Here is a 21,778-nt window from a genome sequence, read left to right as displayed (position 1 = left end):
TAAAAACCTACACACTGATTTGCACATCCCTGTCTTGTTTCTGATGTTAACAGGAATATCCCTAGTATTTCCCAACCAACAACTTACCATAGGGTAGAGTAGTTGTATTTAACCAAGTTTTAAAAATATCCATCTGTTCCTATGGTAATAGTTTTTGTTTTTATTTAATTCAGTATGGATTTCAAATTATATTGAAATGCCCCTTTACCATCTATGAAGATGCTTTTTCTCCTCATATAAACCAATATGATGAATTATATTACTTCCTAATAATGAAACTTCCTTGCACTTTTAAACTTTAGATGAGTGATGCTTGATTCTTTGCCTTTAGTAATGATTTTTCCATCAATATTCACAAGCAAGATGAAATCATTTCATTTGTGTATCATTGGACTTGGATATTTTTTATATACTCACATTTTAAAACACATAAAAGCTTTATCTAGACCCTATAAAAATTTATAGTGCATTGAAATTAGAATTCCACTTTTAAGTTTAATGCACTTAGTGATATGTGCGGGTGGTAGTGGTATGGGTTAATTCCTCTATGAACTATTTCATCTATGATATTTAACCTATTTAGGTTTTCTGTATCTTCTGGAATCTGCCATATATTTTTCTTTAAAATTAACCACTTTATTTTGCTTTTTAAATATAATGGCATGGAATTGGACATAATTGTCTCTCCCCCTTTTGTTTTTTTAGGACATTTATGATTCTTGTATTTGTTTCTTAATTTATCTACTTTCTATTTTTTGTACCAAAAAAAATCAACATTCAGGCTATCATCTTTTTTATTGCATTAATTTATTTCCTATCAACTCCCTCATACTACTTAAATTTCTTCCATTTTTCTAAGAACAATGTTTAACATATTTGGCTATTATTTTTGGACTGAAATCAGTTGAGAGAATGGGAAGTGAGGAACATGGGAAGTTACGAACACTCGGAGTTTGTCTATAAAAGGGAATAGAGGGGCGCCTGGGTGGCACAGCGGTTAAGCGTCTGCCTTCAGCTCAGGGCGTGATCCCAGCGTTATGGGAGAGCCCCACATCAGGCTCCTCCGCTGGGAGCCTGCTTCTTCCTCTCCCACTCCCCCTGCTGTGTTCCCTCTCTCGCTGGCTGTCTCTATCTCTGTCAAATAAAAACTTTAAAAAAAAAAAAAAAGGGAATAGAGAAGTAAGTGCATACTTAGAAGGGAACATTAGGTCCAGTGATACTGTACATTTGGAATTTTTAGGTGGGTAGAGTTCACCCTTTGCAATAGGAGGCAGAGGCATTGACTATACAAATATGTATTGGGTCACTATTAATGGCCCACTTGAGGTATGTGGTCATAAATAAAAAATGAGTCCCGACAGCGCAGCTGTTTTTTTCTGGTAACATTCTACAGCCTGGGTATGCATAAGACAGGCACAGTAAGAGAGCCGGGCTTATCCTGGGTTGGGCTTCTTTCAAGCAGGTTAAAAAAAAAAAAAGCACATGCTTGAAATTCTGCCTAAAATTCCATGGGGTTCATTAACACATGGTAGATGAAATTTTTGCAAGAGAATCCAAGAACACCATAAAGAAGATAGCATGAAGCAGGGAAACAGATTTCTTAAATGCTACTCGGAATTTGATCCTTGTGTATAATAAACAACAGTTGAAGCTCTGCTAGGCAGAATAAAAGCTATCTTTCTCACCTCCTTGTACTAGCAGTAATTTCTTGTTGGCCTTTAGGAATGGGACCCTATTCACCTTTTTTATTCTCCTGTTAGAAGGTTTTATGAGAATCTCTCAGGAATGCAAGTGCAGTGGATTTCTTTATTTAAGCTTACAAAATACATGCTTATAGAAAATTAAAACATTATAGAAATATATAAAGCCAATCATGAAAGTTCTCCCACAAGTTTACTCCCTCACAAAGCCACTGGTAACAATGTGGTACTATTCCGTTATTTTTTTTTTATAGCATTAACAAGTTATTCTACAAAAAAATGCTTCCACAACTTTTTTTTTTTTTTTTTACCTAAGAGCAAAGTTTGGACATCTTATTAGTCCGGAGACATTCCTCACTCTTAATGGATAGAAATAAATTGCATGAAGGTACCATAATCTATTAAACCAGTCCCTGATAGGACATCTGAGCTAGTTTTCATAATTAAAGAACAAGGTACAGTAAACTTGCTTGTGTACACTTGTCAGTTTATCCCTAGTAGGCAATTTCCTAATCTTTTTAATGAAGAATCAGCCAAATGGTTTGAGCATTTTCATAAACTCTGAAACCCCCCCACACAAAAGGTTATAAAATTATACTCCCACCTACAGCATGCAAGATGGGATATGTGTAATTTAGAAATGCTTATTCAAAACTATGGTGCCATTTTTTAATTTGAAAAAAATCTATATCAATTGTTCTTGTAACTGTGTTTTCTAACTACAGAAAGTGAAGGTGGACACATTTTCTTGACTGATAAGGAATCAAGATCCTAAGGGCAGGGTTTAGAAAACTCATATTTACCACAAGGAATAGGTATCGGCAACTTAAATAATACTTTTCCAGAAAGTCTTCCAAGACCGCAGCCCTTGCTTGCCACAGCTTCAAATACCTCCACTGGTATCTCATTAATTCCTCCAGGTTTTGATACCTTATGTTGTACCCTACTGCTTGTGGAATAAAATCTGAACTCCAAATGAGCTTTCTCCACCACCAACCAGCTGTACTCCTTAGTCCACTGCAGCTGACAATTCTTGGCTCCCACAACACATCCCAGTTTCACAGGTCTGGTTTGATTCACTGTATGCCTCATCCTAGAACACCAGTTTCCCTCTCTGCCCTGTCAAGCCTCAGCTCAAATACCCTGGGCTCTATGAAGTCTTCCACAATGCTCTCTGGAAAAAAGCGATGGTCATTCCCTCTGTACTATTCCAGCTATGTGGCTGCATCTCTATTACAGCATTTCCGTAATAAGCTACTTGGGTCCCGGAGGACAGAAACATCTTACTTGGCAATCTCCTCAACAGTATCCAGTGCAGAACTCTGTAGAACATGCACTCAAAAACTGTTTGTGGAATAACATACATAAGAAAGACTTCAAATCCTTTAATCCCCAATTATTAGTCACAGATACTAGTTCTTAAAGGACTAAAACAAAAAAACAAAACCCCCTCAAAAATGCAACTGCTTCCCTTGAAACAAGTCCTTATTACAATAAACAGTTTCATAAGTTTTTTTTTTTAAAGGTGTCTTTTAATAGAACTGCCATTCTATCTTTAGAAGAGTCATGTTCAACAAACCTACATATGCTTGATATCTGCATCTAACTTCCTAGGATCTCTATTTATTTTGGAAAGAACAACACGGGGGAGGCAGTTTATTGTAAAATATGAAGCAGGAATCAGGTAAGCATGTGAGTTTCTGCTTTATATTCCTAGCCTGAGCACAAAATGACCGGATATCCTCATCAACACCAAGCTTTTTTTTTTTTTTTTAAAAAAAGGGGGGGTAGCCATCATGAAGATAATGCCATTAAAATCTCTTTCGCTTGATAATTTCTGGCTTCCAGCTGACTGGATGAGTTTCTTCTGTCTGGAAATAGAAAATTAAAGAAGTTAAAACAAAGTATTATTAATTTGCTTTATATTAATAATGCTCTTCCTAACAAATACAAGGCATCTATTCTAAATTATATTGGTTGGCATTATGTATTTAGCAGTTCTTTAACAATTTTAGGAATAGCTGACAAACTTTTGACACCATCTGAACCTAATAAAGGATGCATGTGTTCACTACAAATTCAGCTCACGGTTTTTCAACTCAAGTAAAACTGCTATTTAGGTATCCTAATACCGAAGCTTATGACTGTAAAATTAATTTGCACAGCAATTTATTTGTTTGTGGTTATTCTTGATGTAAGATTTTCCCAATAACTGCAGTAAGTAGGGATAAAATTAAAACAATCGATTTGCTGGCATCAATGAAACCTATACAGAAATCTATGAGCAGACATTATTTGAGATGAAAAATACTTTAATACTATGAAGATTATTTTCCCTTCTGATAATTTCAGTAACTTTAAAATGAGAACGCACTTGCAAAATTGGTATGGTTGATTTACTTTACTTCAAAATGTATGTGAAATAGAGAACTTACTGCTGTATCATCCTCTTTATACACTTTAATGGTTTTATCAGCTTCAGCTGTTAGTAACCGACTTTCAGATTGATCAAAAGCACAAGCAAATATTCCTGATTCACTGTCCAAAGATCCAGGCTGCACAGCTGCATGAACTCTCTGGAAATTGTAGCCAGTTCTCCAATCCCAAAGATGCATAGTGCCATTGTCAGCTTAAAGGAAAAAACCTAATTAAACATGGTATCCTTTCAATAATTCAGCTTGGCAAAGATTTAAGCACCATCCATCAGTCAAGCACCATGACCATAAAGACTAAACAAAGTTATAAGACACAGGCACTTAAGCTTCTCTTAATATTGGTTTGTCTAACTTTCATTTGTGCCTAATTCAGAATTTATTATAGATCTCAAAAAGCACCACAAAATGCTATCTGGTTCCAGAATACACAAACCAAAATTTAGGTAACTCCCAGCATAAATAGGTTAGATTTATCATGTGGAAACTCAAAGACGACTCAACTATGAAATATGCTACATGTGTTACAAATATGTATTGAACACACATAGGAACACCCAAATACACATTAATCAGGCAAGCTCTGCTATAATATTTAGGTGGGATGGCTTAGAAATTTTACAAATGTTTACTCATTTACTAGAAGAAAAAATGACAGACTAAAACACATTTATTAAAATCTTATTTTACCTCCAGAAACAAGTACTCCATCAGAATTCACTGTCAATGTGTTAATAATAGCATTATGACCAGAAAGATTCTGAATAAAACTTCCATCAGGGAATTTCCACTGTTTTATATTATCTGGAGAGCCAGATGCAAACGTATAACTGAAATAAAATGAAAGGGAATTTGTGCCTAAGTAAACCAAGTTAAATAAAATGCTGAATTCAAAAAAGCTTTTTGTGGTTGTATTCTGCATGTGTACTTATGGATCTACAGACTTGCAGCAAAATATTATTGTTGTAGCAAGAGGTAAAAATATGAAGACATTTGTTCCAAGTCAAATCAGATCCTCAAATAATTTTAAATGTATTTTAAGTCCTAGATTAATGTTTCTCATTTCCCCAGTGCTCTCCACTAAGCTAAAACAACAAATGTACAAACCCCCAAATTCACAGGAAGGGCAAGGGGTTATGAAACTATTCTGGACAGAGCAAGAGAGGGAGAGAGGGGGGACTACAGGAAGATAGGAAAAGAAGGAAAGAAACAGAGGGCAAGAGGAAGAGAGAGAAAAAGGCAGTGGATGAGAGGAAGAAAGGGAGCAAGGAAGACAGAAAAAGGGAGGGAGGAGGAAGGAAATAATGGATAAGGGGGAGAGGGAGGACAAAAGAAAATATCAATGTGACCAGAAAAGTGTCAGGGTGATGTGCCATAACAAACAGGTTGTGATCTTATGCTCCACCTCTATGAACACCCTGATTATAATGTTCAGAGTTCCTATTTTTTTTCTATGCATACTAACTTCCTCCTTAAGAATTAAACTATTCTATGTGCATCTCAGTATCCAGTAACATTTCTGTCAAACACTAAATCCATCTTCTATTAGCCTCTACTTTGACATGCAGCTTTTAGCCATGGTTTATTCATATTGTCTCATCTGACACTATCATTTTTCACTGTGTGGAAAATTTTCTTCATCATATATATATAGGTCACGAAGCAAAATACTACATAGGGAAAATGAAAGAAATGCATGTTTGTAAGTGGCAAGGCCTAGAAATGACAATGGTTTAACAACTACCAAAGTAGCACTAATGTTGGTATTTCTATACTTATTCTAAAAATGGAAGAAAAAGGAGAAGCTAATTAAGAAAATACACTTACTGTCTTGGATGTAAAACCACAGCCCTGACTGATTTTTTGTGATTTGTTAATGTGACTCTTGTTTTTCCAGCCACCAAATCCCATAATCGTATTGTAGTATCATGGCTTCCTATAATGAAAACACACATACACAAAATACAGATCAGGAAAAATAATGCAAAAATTAAACATAACAATATAAAAATCAGTCTTCCATTGACACATATATAGTAAATGAAAGTCATACCAACTCCTGGCTAATTACTTTACAGCTCCAAACTTTTAGGTTGGTTTTAAATTAACGCTTAAAAAAATGCAGTAATGCCTGAAAGCACTGTCAACTGAATAGCTAGAACAAATGCTAAGAAATACAGCAAATACATGATGTTACCCCTCGTGGAGGGGAAGGAAAAAAACGAATGATTTTTAATTAGCAAAATAGATCAAGTAAGGAAATTATTTTCTACTTTTAGAGTAAAGGTCCTTTATTAATCTTACCATTAGCAAAACAAGACTCAAACCAGCTCTAATGGTTATCGGTCTGCGGGTATTTTGTCTTTCGGCTTCAGTTTCCTAGACCAGTGATTTTGATACTATGAAACAATGTCTGAATGTATCTAACAGCACCATTTTCCAGTCAGACATTACATGATACACACGTGTATAATATATTCTATGATATGTAAATATATTCTATGATATGTAAAGAGTATAAGATAAAAACAGTCAAATGAAATGTTATCACAGTAAGTTTCAAATGCGCACAGAAACAATGTACCTCTGTAACAAAGCAAGAGTCATGGTGAACATGAAAAGTTTATGTAAAGTTTATGTATAATCATAATGCATTCTGCTCAAATATACTGTAAACTTAGGAAGTATCAATCATACCAGTAATAATTTGTGGTTCTGCAGCTTGACACCTCACCGTAGCAACTGCATTTGTATGTCCAGATAACGTATGTACACTGGCTTTAGTTCTCACATCCCAAATCTATAAAAACATGAGACATACCGTCAGAGAGAACATGTATTCATCTTAGGCAGGTAACTAGACCAATTCAAGGCTGGGAATTTACCAGACAACTGTGCCTGAATAGAATGAAAAACTGTTTCAAAGAAAGATAACGATCTGTAAACTGGATGGGGATTGTAGAGAGTAGGCAGCTAACAGGAAAAAACAACAACAACAACAAAATAAAAGATCAGGGTGCTGAAAGTATAAGAATGGGTATAATGAGACTACTGAAGGAAACAGCTAATGGAAAATGTAGTAATGGAATGGAACGTGTGAGTGTCCCATTTCAGAGGCAGGGCACTCCCAATAATAAACAGGATGAGGCCACAGGACTGAAAATGAAGGTGAAAAAACATACAAGCCAAGAAACTGAGGGACTGGGCTATTGCTGGTCAAAGCAACTGTATTTAATTCTCTAACAAATAATATATGACGCTCCATTATCAAATATAAGTATAAGTATCAAATATAAGTATAAGAAACACACAGCTCTACTCCATTTACCCGGGCAGTTGAATCTCGACTACAGGTCACCAGCACATCAATTGTTGGGTGCAAATCCAAACCATACACTGCACTAAGATGTCCATGATAGTGCCTTATAACCTAAAAATAAAGCAGGAAAGTTAAAATCTCTATAATTACAAAGAAAACCGGTGGTTCACAATGTTTTAAGTCCTTAACTCCAAGCTTACCTTATTATATTCAAGATCCCAGCATTTGACTTGTTTGTCTTCTCCACAGGAGAACAGGTAAGGGCTCCGCGTGCTTACTATCACACCACGCACTGTACTAATGTGCCCAGTTAAAGACAGTTTTAATTTGCCACTAGCCAAGTCCCAGATCTGCAATCAAAGAGTATTTAATTTTTCTTGATTATTCCAAAGCAAATTTTTAGATTCTTAAGTTAAAATTAAATATTCAAAAAGTGAAAGTTATAGAGATATTAAACTTTAAAAATTTGAGAATAATCTCCCACCAATCTCCTCCCTTGTTAAGCAGGGGAAAATAGAACTAAAAAGCACGTTCAAACTCGGAAAATATTTGCAGTAAGTGACAAAATCTTAACGTATAAAAGGATATCACAGATAATTAAAGGATGAATACCATATTAACTCAGGCAAGGATGGCAACAACTTGGAAAAAAACCAAAAAACCAAAACCCTACACAAACAACCTAAACGTTCATCAACAGATGAATGTATTAAAAAAAAAGTGTGTGTATATATATATATATATATATATATATATATATATATATATACACACACACACACAAACACACACACACTGGACTATCATTCAGCCTAGAAAAAGAATGAAATCTTGCCATTTACGATGATATGAATGAACCTCAAATGCCTTAGGCTATATGAAGTCAGTCAGACGGAGAAAGACAAATACTATGTGATTTCACCGATATGTGAACTCTAAAAACAAACAAACAAACAAACCAAGCTCATAGATACAGAGAACAGATCAGTGGTTGCCAGAGGTTGGGGTGGGGAGTGGGTGAAATGGGTAAAGAGTCAAAGGTACAAAGTTCCAGTTATAAAATAGGTAAGTCAGGAGGATATAATGTTTAGCATGGCAATTATAATTAATAATACTGCACTGAATATTTAAAAGTTGTTAAGAGAGCAGATCTTAAAAGTTCTCACTATAAGGGAAAAAAATTCTGTTAACTATGTATGGTTACAGACGTTAACTAGATTTTTTGTGCTGATTTCACAATATATACAAATATTGTATCATTATGTTGTAAACCTAAAACACATATTGTTATCAATTATACCGCAATAAAAAATAAATACATATTGAAAAAAAAACTAAGAACAGTTTTATTAGGTATCAAAAAGTTCAAACCCACTAGAAATTTTTTATGGACAGTTTTTAAAAGATTAGATAACCAATTCTGCTTAACATGGTAGCAGGTATTTTAAGATACACAATCAGTGTGCTGAAAAGGATCCACTCATACACTGCAATTATCAATTTAGCCATTCTGGAAAATAATTTGTTCTTTGGGTGTCAACTTCAAAAATGTTTGACCCATTAATTCCACTTCTGGGAAACTATCATTAACAATTTAAAACACAGCAAAAGCTTTAGGCACAAAAATTACAGCATTACTTGTGATAGGGAAAATCAAGAAACTAAAAACTTTGATGTCTAACAATAGGAAGATTATAGAGTATCTAAATGATATTATCATGAAACTAAAATAGGCCTCTGATATATTAACTGGAAAAAAGCAGAGTACAAAATTACCTATCAATCATGATTTTTCATTTATGTATTTTTTTTAATATTTGAGAGACAGCGTGTGTGCACAGGGGAGGGGTGGGTGGAGCAAAGGGAGGAGAGAGTCTCAAGTGGATTCCGTGCTGAGTGTAGAGCTTGATGTGGGGCCCAATCTCATAATCCTGAGATCAGGACCTATGCTGAAACCAAGAGTCAGCCGCTTAATTGACTCAGCCACCCAGGCACCCTCATCATGATTTTTTAAAGATACACATTTATACACACAGGAAAAAAGCTCAGAAGGAAATGTAATGACACACAGACACAGAAATAAATAATAAAAAGAAACTGGTTCAAATTATCTGACAGTGTTGGATTATGTATGGGTCTGTGTTCTTTCATACTTTTCTATATTTTCCACATTTTTTATATATAAGCATGCTTGAATTCTGTAACCAGAGGAGATATCAAGGAATTAGTGTTAGGTAGTCAGAATGTACTGTTTGGAAAAACCTGTTATTTAAATACCACTTTCCAAACATTTTTATTTGGAACACTGAACTGATAAGAGTAATAAATTTTACTCCATACTCAGGTCTAAGAAATCAGAGTAACTCCAACAGCATTTCCCACCTAAGAAAATAAAAGATTACATTTGTGTAGCAAATACGAAATCATAAATTTTTTTTCTTCCTCTTTCCTATTACCTTTATAGTTCTGTCAGCAGATCCAGTTACAAACCACTGATTTCCAGGTTCTACAGCAATACAGCGAACCCAGCCAAGATGCCCACTGATCACCTGTATAAAACAGAAGGTAGAATAAGCCGACTCATTACACGAATGCTAAAGTTTATTCAGTTTCAACTCATGACACATAAGTCAAGTTTGAATAGCCCCTCCTTGTATCTTCAAATATGTTTATAAAATTATTTGACAGACTTTAGAATGATAAATGTTAAATTACCTTCAATCAGTAAATAGATACACACAAACTACGATATATCTATACGATGGAATACCACTCAGCAATAAAGAGGAATATATTAATACATGCGACAACTTGGAGGACTCTCAAAGGCATTAAGCTGAAGAAAGGCAGTCAGTCTCAAAAGGGACATACTGTGTAATTCCATTACATAACAAAATTAAAAAAAAACACAACTATAGTATGGAAAACAGATGAACAGTTGCCATGGGCACAGAAGGGTATGACTACAAAATAATAGCACAGGAGTGTTTTTTGAGTTGATAGAACTTCTGTATACTGATTGTGGCAGTGATTACCCAAATACCAAATTACCCAAACACACCTCTTAAAATTTATTAGGTCTGTACACCAAAAGAAAGTCTATTTTAGTGTATAACTAGAGAACTAAAATTCAACATATATATATTAAATTATCTGTGGCTATGGTTTTCCTACTATATACATTTCATTTTAGATTTGGTACGTTTTGAATCATTTTAATTTACTACAACTGAAAAAATAAACAAGCCAAAGAAATACCATTATATGTTGTTCTTCCTCCTGTCCTTCTTATTAAATACTTCAAACACTTAGAAAATTTATTTCATCTGTTCTCCACATTTTAATAGCTTTCTGTCAACATTTTACTCTGTATTTTACAGGAAATATGTGCATGGCTTTTACTTAAATAAGTCTCTCTCCCAAGATGTCTTTTAAGATTGTGTCTAAAACCCTTCCCCCCTCCCACCTCAGATCACTTTATCGGTTCTCATATTCACTCCTTTTCTTCCTTAGCTATTCCTTTTTTTNTTTTTTTAAAATCCTTTTTTTTTTTTTTTTTTTTTTTTTAAGATTTTATTTATTTATTTGAGAGAGAGAGAGAGACAGGCAGCGAGAGAGGTAACACAAGCAGGGGGAGTGGGAGAGGAAGAAGCAGGCTCCCAGTGGAGGAGCCTGATGCAGGGCTTGATCCCAGAACGCTGGGATCATGCCCCAAGCTGAAGGCAGACGCTTAATGACTGCGCCACCCAGGCGCCCCCTTCCTTGGCTATTCCTGGGCTCTCGGAAAGTGGAAAACAATCATCATTCCTGCAGTGGAATCACATACAGATTCACTCACCCTGTAGAGTTTCCACGGTGGGTGCCACTGCGGTTTCGGCATTGTAGGGGCTTTTTTAGCCATCAGTGCAGAGTTCTTGGCATTGCCAGCCTCCATAACGGCCTAGATATAGAACAGATTACATTATCATTAAAGACATCATACCTAACATTTCATGTTCATTCAAAAAAGAAAAATTCAGAAAAGGGGATTTTGAGTTTTTTTTTTTTAATTGAAGAGGAAAAGACAGTTAAAATATTTGTATAAATAGAAAATGTTGGCATAACTAAGACTTCTAATCAGAACTACATTTTCTGTTTGTTAATTTTAATTTTAAAAATCAATTAAAAAATCTCAGAGGCAGAACATTAGAGTTAAGAGCACATATCACTGTGCACGGGTTCATAAACCCTGTTCTGCTAATTACTAGCTGACTGGCTTTAGGTAAAAATTATATAACCTCTATGACTGCTTTGTAAAACGGAAATAACAGTGCCTACTTCAGACAGTTACTGTGCAAACTGTGTTACTACTCTGTACATGCTCTACTCAAGCTCCTATTATTATTTGAGTAATTGTAAGTGGATTAATGTCACTGCCTTTCATTGTTACATTTTAACATTATCGACTTCATAGTAAAAAAAAAACCCTATTTATATCCCCAAAATATATTTAATATTTAATTTTTTTAATTTAAATTAATTACCGTATAGTATTAGTTTCAGAGGTAGAGTTCAGTGACTCATCAGTCTTATGTAACACCCAGTGCTCACTGCATCACACACCCTCCTTAATGCCCATCACCCAGTTACGCCATCCCCTCCAATCCCCTCCCCTCCAGCAACCCTTAGGTTTGTTTCCTATAAAGAGTCTCTTTTGGTTTGCCTCCCTCTCTGATCGCGTTTTGCTTTATTTTTCCCTCCCTTCCTCTATGCTCCTCTCCCTTGTTTAAATTACACGTGAGTGAAATTAAGTAACTGTCTTTCTCTGGCTTATTTCGCTTAGCATAATACCCTCTAGTTCCATCCACGTCATTGCAAATGGCAAGATTTAATTTTTTTTTAAGATTTATTTATTTGACAGAGAGAGAGACAGCCAGCGAGAGAGGGAACACGAGCAGGGGGAGTGGGAGAGGAAGAAGCAGGCTCCCAGTGGAGGAGCCTGATGTGGGGATGTGGGCTCCATCCTGAAACGCCGCGATAAGCGCTGAGCTGCCGGGATCACGCCCTGAGCGGAAGGCAGACGCTTAAGGACTGAGCCACCTAGGCGCCCCAAGATTTAACTTTTTTGATGGCTGAGTAATATTCCATTATATATATATCACTCTTCTTTATCCATTCATCTGTCGATGGACATCTGGGCTCTTTCCATAGTTAGGCTATTGTGGACATTGCTTCTGTAAACACTGGAGTGCAGGTGTCCCTTTGGATCACTACATTTGTATCTTTGGGGTAAATATCCAGTAAATTGAGGTAAATTGCTGGTCATAGGTAGCTCCATTTTCAACTTTTTGAGGAACCTCCATACTGTTTTCCAGAGTGGCTACACCAGCTTGCATTCCCACCGACAGCTTAAGAGGGTTCCCCTTTCTCCACATCCTCATCAACATCTGTTGTTTCCTGAGTTGTTAATTTTAGCCATTCTGACTGGTCTGACTGGTGTGAAGTGGTATCTCATTGTGGTTTTGATTTGTATTTCCCTGATGCCTAGTGATGTTGAGCATTTTTTCATGTGTCTGTTGGCCATTTGTATGTCTTCTTTGGAGAAATGTCTGTTCATGTCTTCTTCCCATTTCTTGATTGGATTATTTTTTCTTTGGGTGTTGAGTTTGATAAGTTCTTTATAGATCTTGGATACTAGCCCTTTTATCTGACAGAATTTTTGCTAATATCTTCTCCCATTCTGTAGATTGTCTTTTGGTTTTGTCGACTGTTTCTTTTGCTGTGGAAAAGCTTTTTATCGTAATGAAATCCTAATAGCTCATTTTTGCCTTTGTTTCCCTTGCCTTTGGAGAAGTTTAAGTAATATTTTAAAAGGTATTTTAGCTGATGTATCATCTACTGTTAGCATCCATCCATCCACCCAAAAAATACTGAAGTCCATAAGTTCCTACCACCAAAAAGCTTATATTACCCCCTCCTTAGGAGACAGAAAGCCTGGGCAGAGCTCTATGAATGGAGGCAAAAGAAGAAATGTGGTGGGAAGACCACAAATTCATTCAGTTGGCCTGTAGTTACTCAAGTGACAGCATGATAAAATAAACTAGATATTTTCAGTTACCCTTTTTATAATTACTTTCACCAGTAACATTAGCTGCCATTTACTTACAAATAAACAAACTCCCATATTTCCAAATGTTCATTTATAAGATACTACTTGTACGGCCTGTGAATATTACTAATAGCACTCAACTGAAAACTGTGTAAACCAACCTAGAGTTTAAAAAAAGACATTTTCATATCTGACACATACTAATACAAGTTTCAGAACAGCATTCCTTTTATTTTTAATAGTGAACAATAAAGAGTAACATCACACTATATCAAAATAAGTATTAGATACAATATGCAACAGACACAGAATTTAGATTTTAAATTCTAAAAAATATGCAAAATCACTAGCAACTTATATTTTAGGGCTATGAAATATTAACTGGCTCAGTCACCTGCTATTTTCTTTAATGACAAGCAAGGAAATTTTTCATGTATTTAATATTTAACCTAAGATTCTTGGGACAAAGGGAAATAAGGCAACAAGTTCCCAAAGTTGGAAACCTGCAGCGTGATCTGACACAGAGAAACTTACTGAAGTCATCCCTGTAGGCTGTGAACGGTCAGAAGCCCCCGGATGTCGGTATTCACCTCCAGCAGGTGCACTACGATTTGCATCAACCCTGAAGCAAAAGAAATATCACATTCTAAATAATTAATTGTCTCCAGTCATGTGTTGTGCAGAACCGACTCTTTAAATTTTTGTAAGCAATGACAAAGGAAAATGTCACATAACACCTAATTATAAAGAAATCTTAAAATGAGAAAAAAATGCAAACAACGAGTTATACTTTCAAAACCTCTGTAATTATAAGCATAATACTTCATACCTGGTCTGAGAAGAAGGTAATGCCACAGCTAATGACTGTGCGGCTGATTCACTTGGCATTCTTTGGATCTTAGTATCTGCTGTCAAAGCAACCCCTGTTTAAAAAAAAAATTCAATTCCTTTTAGTAGCTACCTTTGATTTCATTTACATGAGTTTAAAATAAAATACTGGAAGAAAACATGTGATTATCTCCAGGTGGTGATATTACAAAAATTTCTCTTATGTTTTATGTGTCTTTTATTTCTAACTTTTTAATAATAAATATAACTTAAAACCACATAACTCAAATTTGATTTAATCACAAGCAGCTTGGTATTAACACATCCAAGATAGTAAAGTTAAATTTTTAATATCTTGGGACATTACCTTAGGATATAAAAATTAAGCAGTTCCCAAATACTAACAGAATGTTTTCAAGAATAAATGTAAATTATTAAACAAGCACCAATTTGTACTTTCAACATGGTAAATCCTATCTTCTAAAATTACTAGAACCTAGATATATTAAGCTTTTTGTCCTCCACCCCATTATACTAGCCACTCCATTTATGTGCCAACTCTCTACACACACAGACATCTAGTAGACATTTCTATCATACCTGCTTCTATACTAACACTTCTATCGCTTTTGTAAGTTTAATGATAATAACATGTCTCTTTAAACCTCCATATAAGCATGTTTTAGCTTGGAGCAGCCTTACTGTCTTTGAATTCCTAGCACTGCACCTGAAAAAATCTAGGTGCTTAAAAATATTTGCTGAATGAATGCACACGGAACTGAGTATTAGTTAACGATCATCTAAAAAGCTCTGCTTGGATGCCTGGCTACTGAGCTTATCTTGCATTTTATAGGCAATTACAATCATATTATTGGTTCACTCATGGAAATGTTTCTAAGATATTTTCAGTATGTAGTAACTCACTTACCAGGTCCTGGTGGATATGGATGTGTACCTGTCACCAAATATTCAACTTCTTGTCCTTAAAAAAGGAAGAGGAATCATCATTACCATCAATGGCAAATTAATCATATATACAAGTATTATCTCTTTTAATGAATATTAAATTACCAACTGAATTTTCAAATTTTCCCAATTAAACCCAAACTTCAGAACCAAGATATACTGATTTTTGTTTTGACTTCTGAGGACCATGCACACTATTTCCTTGACCACTTACTAATATGATGTCAAGAAAGCTGTATAAATGTAATGGTGTGTAGAGAGATCATCTTATTAAGTAACAACCCACTCTCTGGTTTTTCTTCCAAGCAAATGATTTCTCTGTGGAATCTTAGACTATCTTTATTCACTGCAATTTCAGTGCTTAATATCACGTTTCTGAATGACAGCCAAAATAGATAGATCATCTTTCCATGGGTTAGAAATTTTTTCTTTAGTCTCCACTGTGACCTTCTCTATATCCTAAGAATTTCTGCCATTATTATTCTACCACTTTTTTATTTCCTATAAGAAAAAAACCCACCAACTAGTAATCTCAACTCACTACTCCAATGAGGAAATCAAGACTTCTGTTATAATACCGGTAGAGTTGTGCAATAGGATACGGTGCTAATCAGTCCTTTTGGGACAGGCACTAAAACATTTTATTTTTCATTATTAAAATATAAGTCCTGACGTTTCTGATAATGCATACTCACCTTGATTGGCAGGATACTGTTTATGACCATATGAATCTGATGCATTCTGAGGACATTTCTCTTTAAAATTTTCTTTTGAAGTAGGCATATGCAACACAGGACCATACTCATTACGCAGCTTGATTGCCATTTTCCGTTTGTGACTATTTAAAAATTATGAACATAAGAATGTATCTTTGAGTGCTTTAAATATATTCACCAATGGAAATATATTCATAGATAGCCAAGAAACACAAGTACTTAAATAGCTTAGGTTTGTCTAATCGTGTAGAAAAAAACTCTATGAAGTCTTTAAGGTTAAATAGTATTTTAAAAAGCTCGAAATTTCCAAGTGCATTTCCACACTTTTGTTCACAATCCACCACATAGCATCAAGTCTAAGTAACATTTTAGTTAACCAATAAATATAAAACCTTTCATTATAAATTATCAAGGGTCTAATTTAAAAATGTATAAAACCGAACATACTCTTTTAAAAACCCCAAAGTCAATATGCTTTCCTTCAAATGTGTAAATACAAAAATACAGAAAAGCTTCTATCATAACCTTTACTGGATGTATCTAAAAAGATTAATTAGAACTAATCAAAGTACTTAATTAGTCCAATATTTTTTAAAAGAAATGCACTTATTATATTAATTTTAAGAACAGCTCACTTTATAAATTCAATATAAACGCTTGTCTTAGGAATTAAGAAGATTTTAAACGAAGGGTAAAGGACAAAGAAGGAACACTGCACATAATGCAATCCCAGACTGGAGCTGGAGATGTAGAACCAAAAATATGCCACCACTCAAAAATCTTCATCATACTAACGAGAAAAGATGGGAGTAGAGGTACTGGCCAGGTACAATTTCAGCTCAGCAAGGCTCTGAGAGCAGCGGGAAGCTGAAAGCACATACAAAGTGATTGATTATAAAATATAACACCTAAAAGGGACTCTCCTAATTACTGGGTATTTATAAATGCAATTAATTAATGGTTTTTTTTTTTTTTTTTACTGTGAAAGACAAGGCCAAAAAAAAGTTAAATCCGCTTAAATCATGCCCAAACACCATTCATTACTGAAGAGATATTCTATGTTAGTACCACTCACTAAACTTTAAAGGTCCCCCTCTCCCTGCTCTCTTCCCCCAACATTAGACGTTTAAATATTCTAGCAACTGAAAAGGAACAATATCTACCTCTCTTCATCCAAAGGCACAGGTTTTCCATTATCAGCTACAAACATGTCATGGGTTCTCTTCAATGACCTGAACACAAGCGTGTGCACAGAATGTTTCTGTACCTCCTAGAAAGAAAGAATATAATCACATATCTAGCTACAAATTACACATATCTAACCTAAATTAGTCAAATTAGTTACACACTTCACGTGTTTGAATATGTAAAAAGCTTTGTACCACTCACCACAGCTATTTGTAGCAAGCTATAGGAGTCAAGTTCAGAGAAGAGGAGGAAACTCCTCATTAGCAAGAACCCCAGGTATACCAACTAGTGATGCCTGAGCTTAGTCATTTATCAACAAATATTTACTGAGCTCCTACTATGTGTCTGGCAGGTACTGTGCTAGAAGCTAACAAAAGAATGATGAAAAGGCAACCATGGTCCCAGTTCTCAAGAGAAACCAAAAAGAAGCAACACATTTTGATAAGTGCTATGTAGGAAACAAGCAAGGGGCTAAGGCAGACAAAGAACTTAGGATAGTTATGAAAGATCTGAGGTGTTAGTTAAGCAGAGAGTTAGCCTTGTGCAGAATGAGGTAAGAACAATCCAGGCAGAGAGAAAATGCCATGGACACAGGAGTTTGGTAGCTACAATGATGGCAGGAGCTACAAGAGAATTGTGTATGTTCCATACGAAGGTGGACTGTGATGCTGAGATGAGGTTCCAAGAGCAAAGTCCAGATCAGGTTAAGTATTTTTTTTTTTTTTAAAGATCATTGCAATAGTCTACACTTTTGCTCTAATAACATCAGGCCAATAAAGGATTTTAAGCAGGAAAAAAACATGATCAACTTACATTTCTCAACAGATCAATTTATGGAGGGGGGGGAGAGTGTAACAAAAATGGAAACTACACCAGCAGGGAGCCAGCTAATGCACTTGTCCAAATGAAAGATGATGTTGGTCTGAATTAAGGTGAAGACAGTGGATACGGACAAGAATCAAGAAATATTTTTTTTTTTAAATTTTATTTTATTATATTGTGTTAATCACCATACAGTACATCCCCAGATTCCGATGTAAAGTTTGATGCTTCATTAGTTGCGTATAACACCCAGTGCACCATGCAATACGTGCCCTCCCTACTACCCATCACCAGGCTATCCCCTTCCCCCACCCCCTCCCCTCTGAAGTCCTCAGTTTGCCTCTCACAGTCCATAGTCTCTCATGTTTCATTCCCCCCTCTGATTACCCCCCTTTTCTTTATCCCTTTCTTCCCCTACCGATCCTCCTAGTTCTTATGTTCCATAGATGAGAGAAATCATATGATAATTGTCTTTCTCTGCTTGACTTATTTCACTTAGCATTATCTCCTCCAGAAATATTTCTTAGATAAGACGGACAAGATATTTCTTAGATAACAGAACAGCTGATGCATAACTGCAAAATGGCAGGTTTTCCTGGGGAAGAGCTGAAGGAAGGCACAAAGTTAACACCAGAGAGGACTGCCAGTCTTTTAGGGCACACAACCACTGACACTACTCTGCAGAAGGCGAATTCCAGGGGCCCAGAAGCACTGCCTGCAGGGGCACTGTCGAGCTCCAGGGTCAAATAAGAACTGTAGAAATTCTCTCAGGCTTCTCGCCCGGGGGTAACCTCCAACTAGTGCTCCCATCCGGCCTCCCTCTATCCCTGAAAACCTTACGAAGACGCTTCCCGGCCTCGGCCAGCCTCCCTTCGTAGCCTCTACCCTGCCCAAACTCCAAACACTCTCGTTCCCCCACGCCAGCCGCCAAAAAAACCATTCTAGATGCGAACGGCCCCTCAGCGCCCAAGTGCCACTTTACCTCGACCATGATGGTGCCGTGCAACGCGCCGCTCCAGGAGACAAGAAACGCTAGTCAGGGACACAGGAATCGCTGCCACAACTGTGCAGTCCCTTCCGGAACCGAGCGCCGCGCCGGATGTGACACAATCCGCGCACGCGTACTGGTCGCCCGGCGGCCTTCTGGGATTGAGGGGCGGGCCTTTTCCTCGGGGGTGTGGCTTCGGCCCTGAGTTAGGAGGGTCTCAGCGCCTCGTACCTTAAGGGTCTCCTTCACATCTCCAAAGAAGTCTTGAAATAACGTTTTCTGCCTTATTGTTAGACTTAAATAGTTTGATTTAGGGATGTGGTTGTTTGCGCTGTATTTCCCGAAGCTTAATCCTTTTTTTCCTCCAGCGAATCTAAGGAATCAGTTCTAGGGAGGATCTGGTGAGAGAGAATCCCGGTCAGCCCCCAAACCCTTCAATGGTCCTGACCTTTTTGGGGCTCATCTATGTGATTTATGTCGCCTGCTTCCACTACTTGGCTAAACTTGTCTGGAAGCATTTTGACGCCTTTGTGGCCTTAGCTCCTAGAAGCAATTCCACTTACACTGTCCCGTTAACACTTGTTGAGGGAATATTGTGGAATAGTTCCAATTTGAGAAAGTTTACAAGATTTTTGTTTTAGCATTATATGGCAAAACCCCAAATTTATTTTACGCTGCGTATATATTTTTTTAATCTTTCAAAATTGCATAATTTTTGGCCATCTCCTAGTTGTCTGCTAATTAATGTGGCGCCAACAATGCCAGGGTACAGCTTTTCAAAGCTGGTGGAAGAGACACAACTGAAGACTTGAACCATTTTTATTTATATACATCCTGGTGCCAAAGTATTGGGTATTTTATCTTGTTTTTCACTCGGGTAAAATGCAGTTTTCTATCCATCCTGCCCCATTACTTTTTTATGTAAAAAGAAAAATTGATGGAGGTGAACACCTGTAAACTTGATAGACAAACATTTCACTGGCGTTGCTTGTTCCTTAATCTATTCCACTGATCCCCCCCAGAGCATACAGCATATGCTGTGAGAGGGGGAAAAAATCTTATCAAAAGTATAGCAATGTGAATTGATAATCTCATTAGAAATTCATTGATTTTTAATCAATCAAAACCATTAAGGTCATGTTTCTACTTGAAAGTACAATCAACTTTGAATTTGAGTGTGAGTTTGGCCTACAAATTAATTTTCTGTAACAGTGGCCGCTCGTGGTAGGCCTTGCAAAGTAATTCCATAGTTGTAAAAATATATACTTAAGAACCTAGATCATATTATAACTTCCCCATAGATAGTAATAACTATACAAAAGAATATGATTTTAAAAAGCAATAAAATTATAGAAATGTAAGCAATATTCTAATATTCCTATGGCAATATAATAACTTTCTTGTTGGGCCTATTGACATGTTAATCATCCTGGAAAAATTTATAAACCCAGACTCATAAAAACATTGTAATATTTGAGGTAAATTGCACTAGATTATGCTTCTTTTAAAAAGCTCTGTTGAATTTATAGAATTAAATTATCCACCTAAAATTTTAGATAGACAAATAGAGCTCAGTGACCCACTTATGTAGCTCATGGATCTATGAATTACCTGTGTTGTATGCAAATTTTATATTTATATCAGAGCCTGAGTTTTTGTTTGTTTGTTTGTTTTTTGTTTTTTGTAAAAGAACGCATAGATTTCTTGGTTCATAAAAAGACCTAGGACCCAGGAAAGGTCAAGAATCTCCGTCCTGGTGGACTGCCAGGACTGCCTTATTTGAGCAGTAGGGGTCACTGCTGCTCTTTATAATGATAGGAGGATTGTCCCTAATAAGGACTTTCCCTTATCTTCATAAGGATAAGAGGAGTTCACCACCTAAATTATGGTGAATAATTTATTAATGTAAATATGAGGTCTGTGTAAAACCAATAGCACAAATTTTAAAGAATGACCTCTCTTTATTAGTTAATCTAGATTTTTAGCTCACCAGTATATGAGATGCCTTCATTCTCCTTCAGATACTTGCGTCCTTTGTTTGCCCTTAAGTAAGTGAGAAGAGGTCACATGAGTATAGATTTCAGTGTCTTTTTCAACTTTTTATCAGATTTTTCATTGAAAATGTTTTCTGATTTTTATACTCATAAAAAGATGGATATTATTTCTTGTTTCTTTCAGTTTAGAGGGTTAAATATATAATCTCTGTAGGCACAACTCTCTTTACGTACAATATTCTTTAGACTTGTTGGACTCATTATGTCCTTTTCACCATGAATTTCAGATTTGTAGTTCTTCACTAATTCAAAAGGGAGGAATGGTGGAAGTTATCATTTCTTTTTTAATTTCTAAGGTCAGAACCAGTTAAAAAGAATACTTGGGCATTTATTCCAGGAGTTTGGTCTTCGTTTATTACAATGCTAAGAATGGGCCCAAATGCTGAGGTAGTGTTAGCAAGTGATTTCTAGTAACAGAGTTAAGAGGAAAGCATCTGGGAACACAGGAAACAGTGAGAAAGGACTGGGACATAATAAAGCTGCACTGTCAATTATAAATATCTTGGCGAGGGGTGTGATGTGTGACAGAGAGAGAAGGGACGTGTTGCTTATCACAGTTTTTGCTCCTACTTTTTGAAGTCCCATCCCATGTCACAAAAACATGTGCCAAATTGAACATGATCATGACTCATAATTTATCTTTTCTTGTGTTTCTATTTTGCAAAAATGTGTCAGTG

General features: G+C 36.0%; 1 protein-coding gene across 2 annotated transcripts; it reads right to left on the bottom strand.

Annotated features, from left to right (window-relative positions):
* Positions 1-1,789: 1,789 nt before the first annotated feature.
* PLRG1 (pleiotropic regulator 1) lies at positions 1,790-19,165 on the bottom strand. 2 transcript variants are annotated; one of them, XM_034661489.1, is made up of 16 exons: positions 19,042-19,159; positions 17,213-17,319; positions 16,845-16,916; positions 16,029-16,171; positions 15,296-15,349; positions 14,369-14,462; positions 14,074-14,161; positions 11,290-11,391; positions 9,908-10,000; positions 7,652-7,801; positions 7,461-7,562; positions 6,830-6,932; positions 5,960-6,068; positions 4,823-4,962; positions 4,136-4,329; positions 1,790-3,571 (listed from the first exon to the last, which is right to left on the bottom strand). In XM_034661489.1, the coding sequence occupies exons 4-16, from the start codon at positions 16,156-16,158 to the stop codon at positions 3,512-3,514; spliced, it is 1,419 nt and encodes a 472-aa protein (XP_034517380.1). In that variant the 5' UTR covers positions 16,159-16,171; positions 16,845-16,916; positions 17,213-17,319; positions 19,042-19,159; the 3' UTR covers positions 1,790-3,511. The 2 variants fall into 2 exon arrangements, with proteins under 2 accessions (XP_034517380.1, XP_002913895.1); XM_002913849.4 differs by lacking the exon at positions 16,845-16,916 and having other exon boundaries at positions 19,042-19,165.
* Between the last annotated feature and the right edge of the window lie 2,613 nt (positions 19,166-21,778).

Source organism: Ailuropoda melanoleuca, chromosome 5 (genome assembly GCF_002007445.2).
Source record: "Ailuropoda melanoleuca isolate Jingjing chromosome 5, ASM200744v2, whole genome shotgun sequence".
Taxonomy (NCBI): Eukaryota; Metazoa; Chordata; class Mammalia; order Carnivora; family Ursidae; genus Ailuropoda; species Ailuropoda melanoleuca.
Note: the sequence above shows the minus strand (reverse complement) of the source record. Positions and strands in the feature narration are given on the sequence as shown.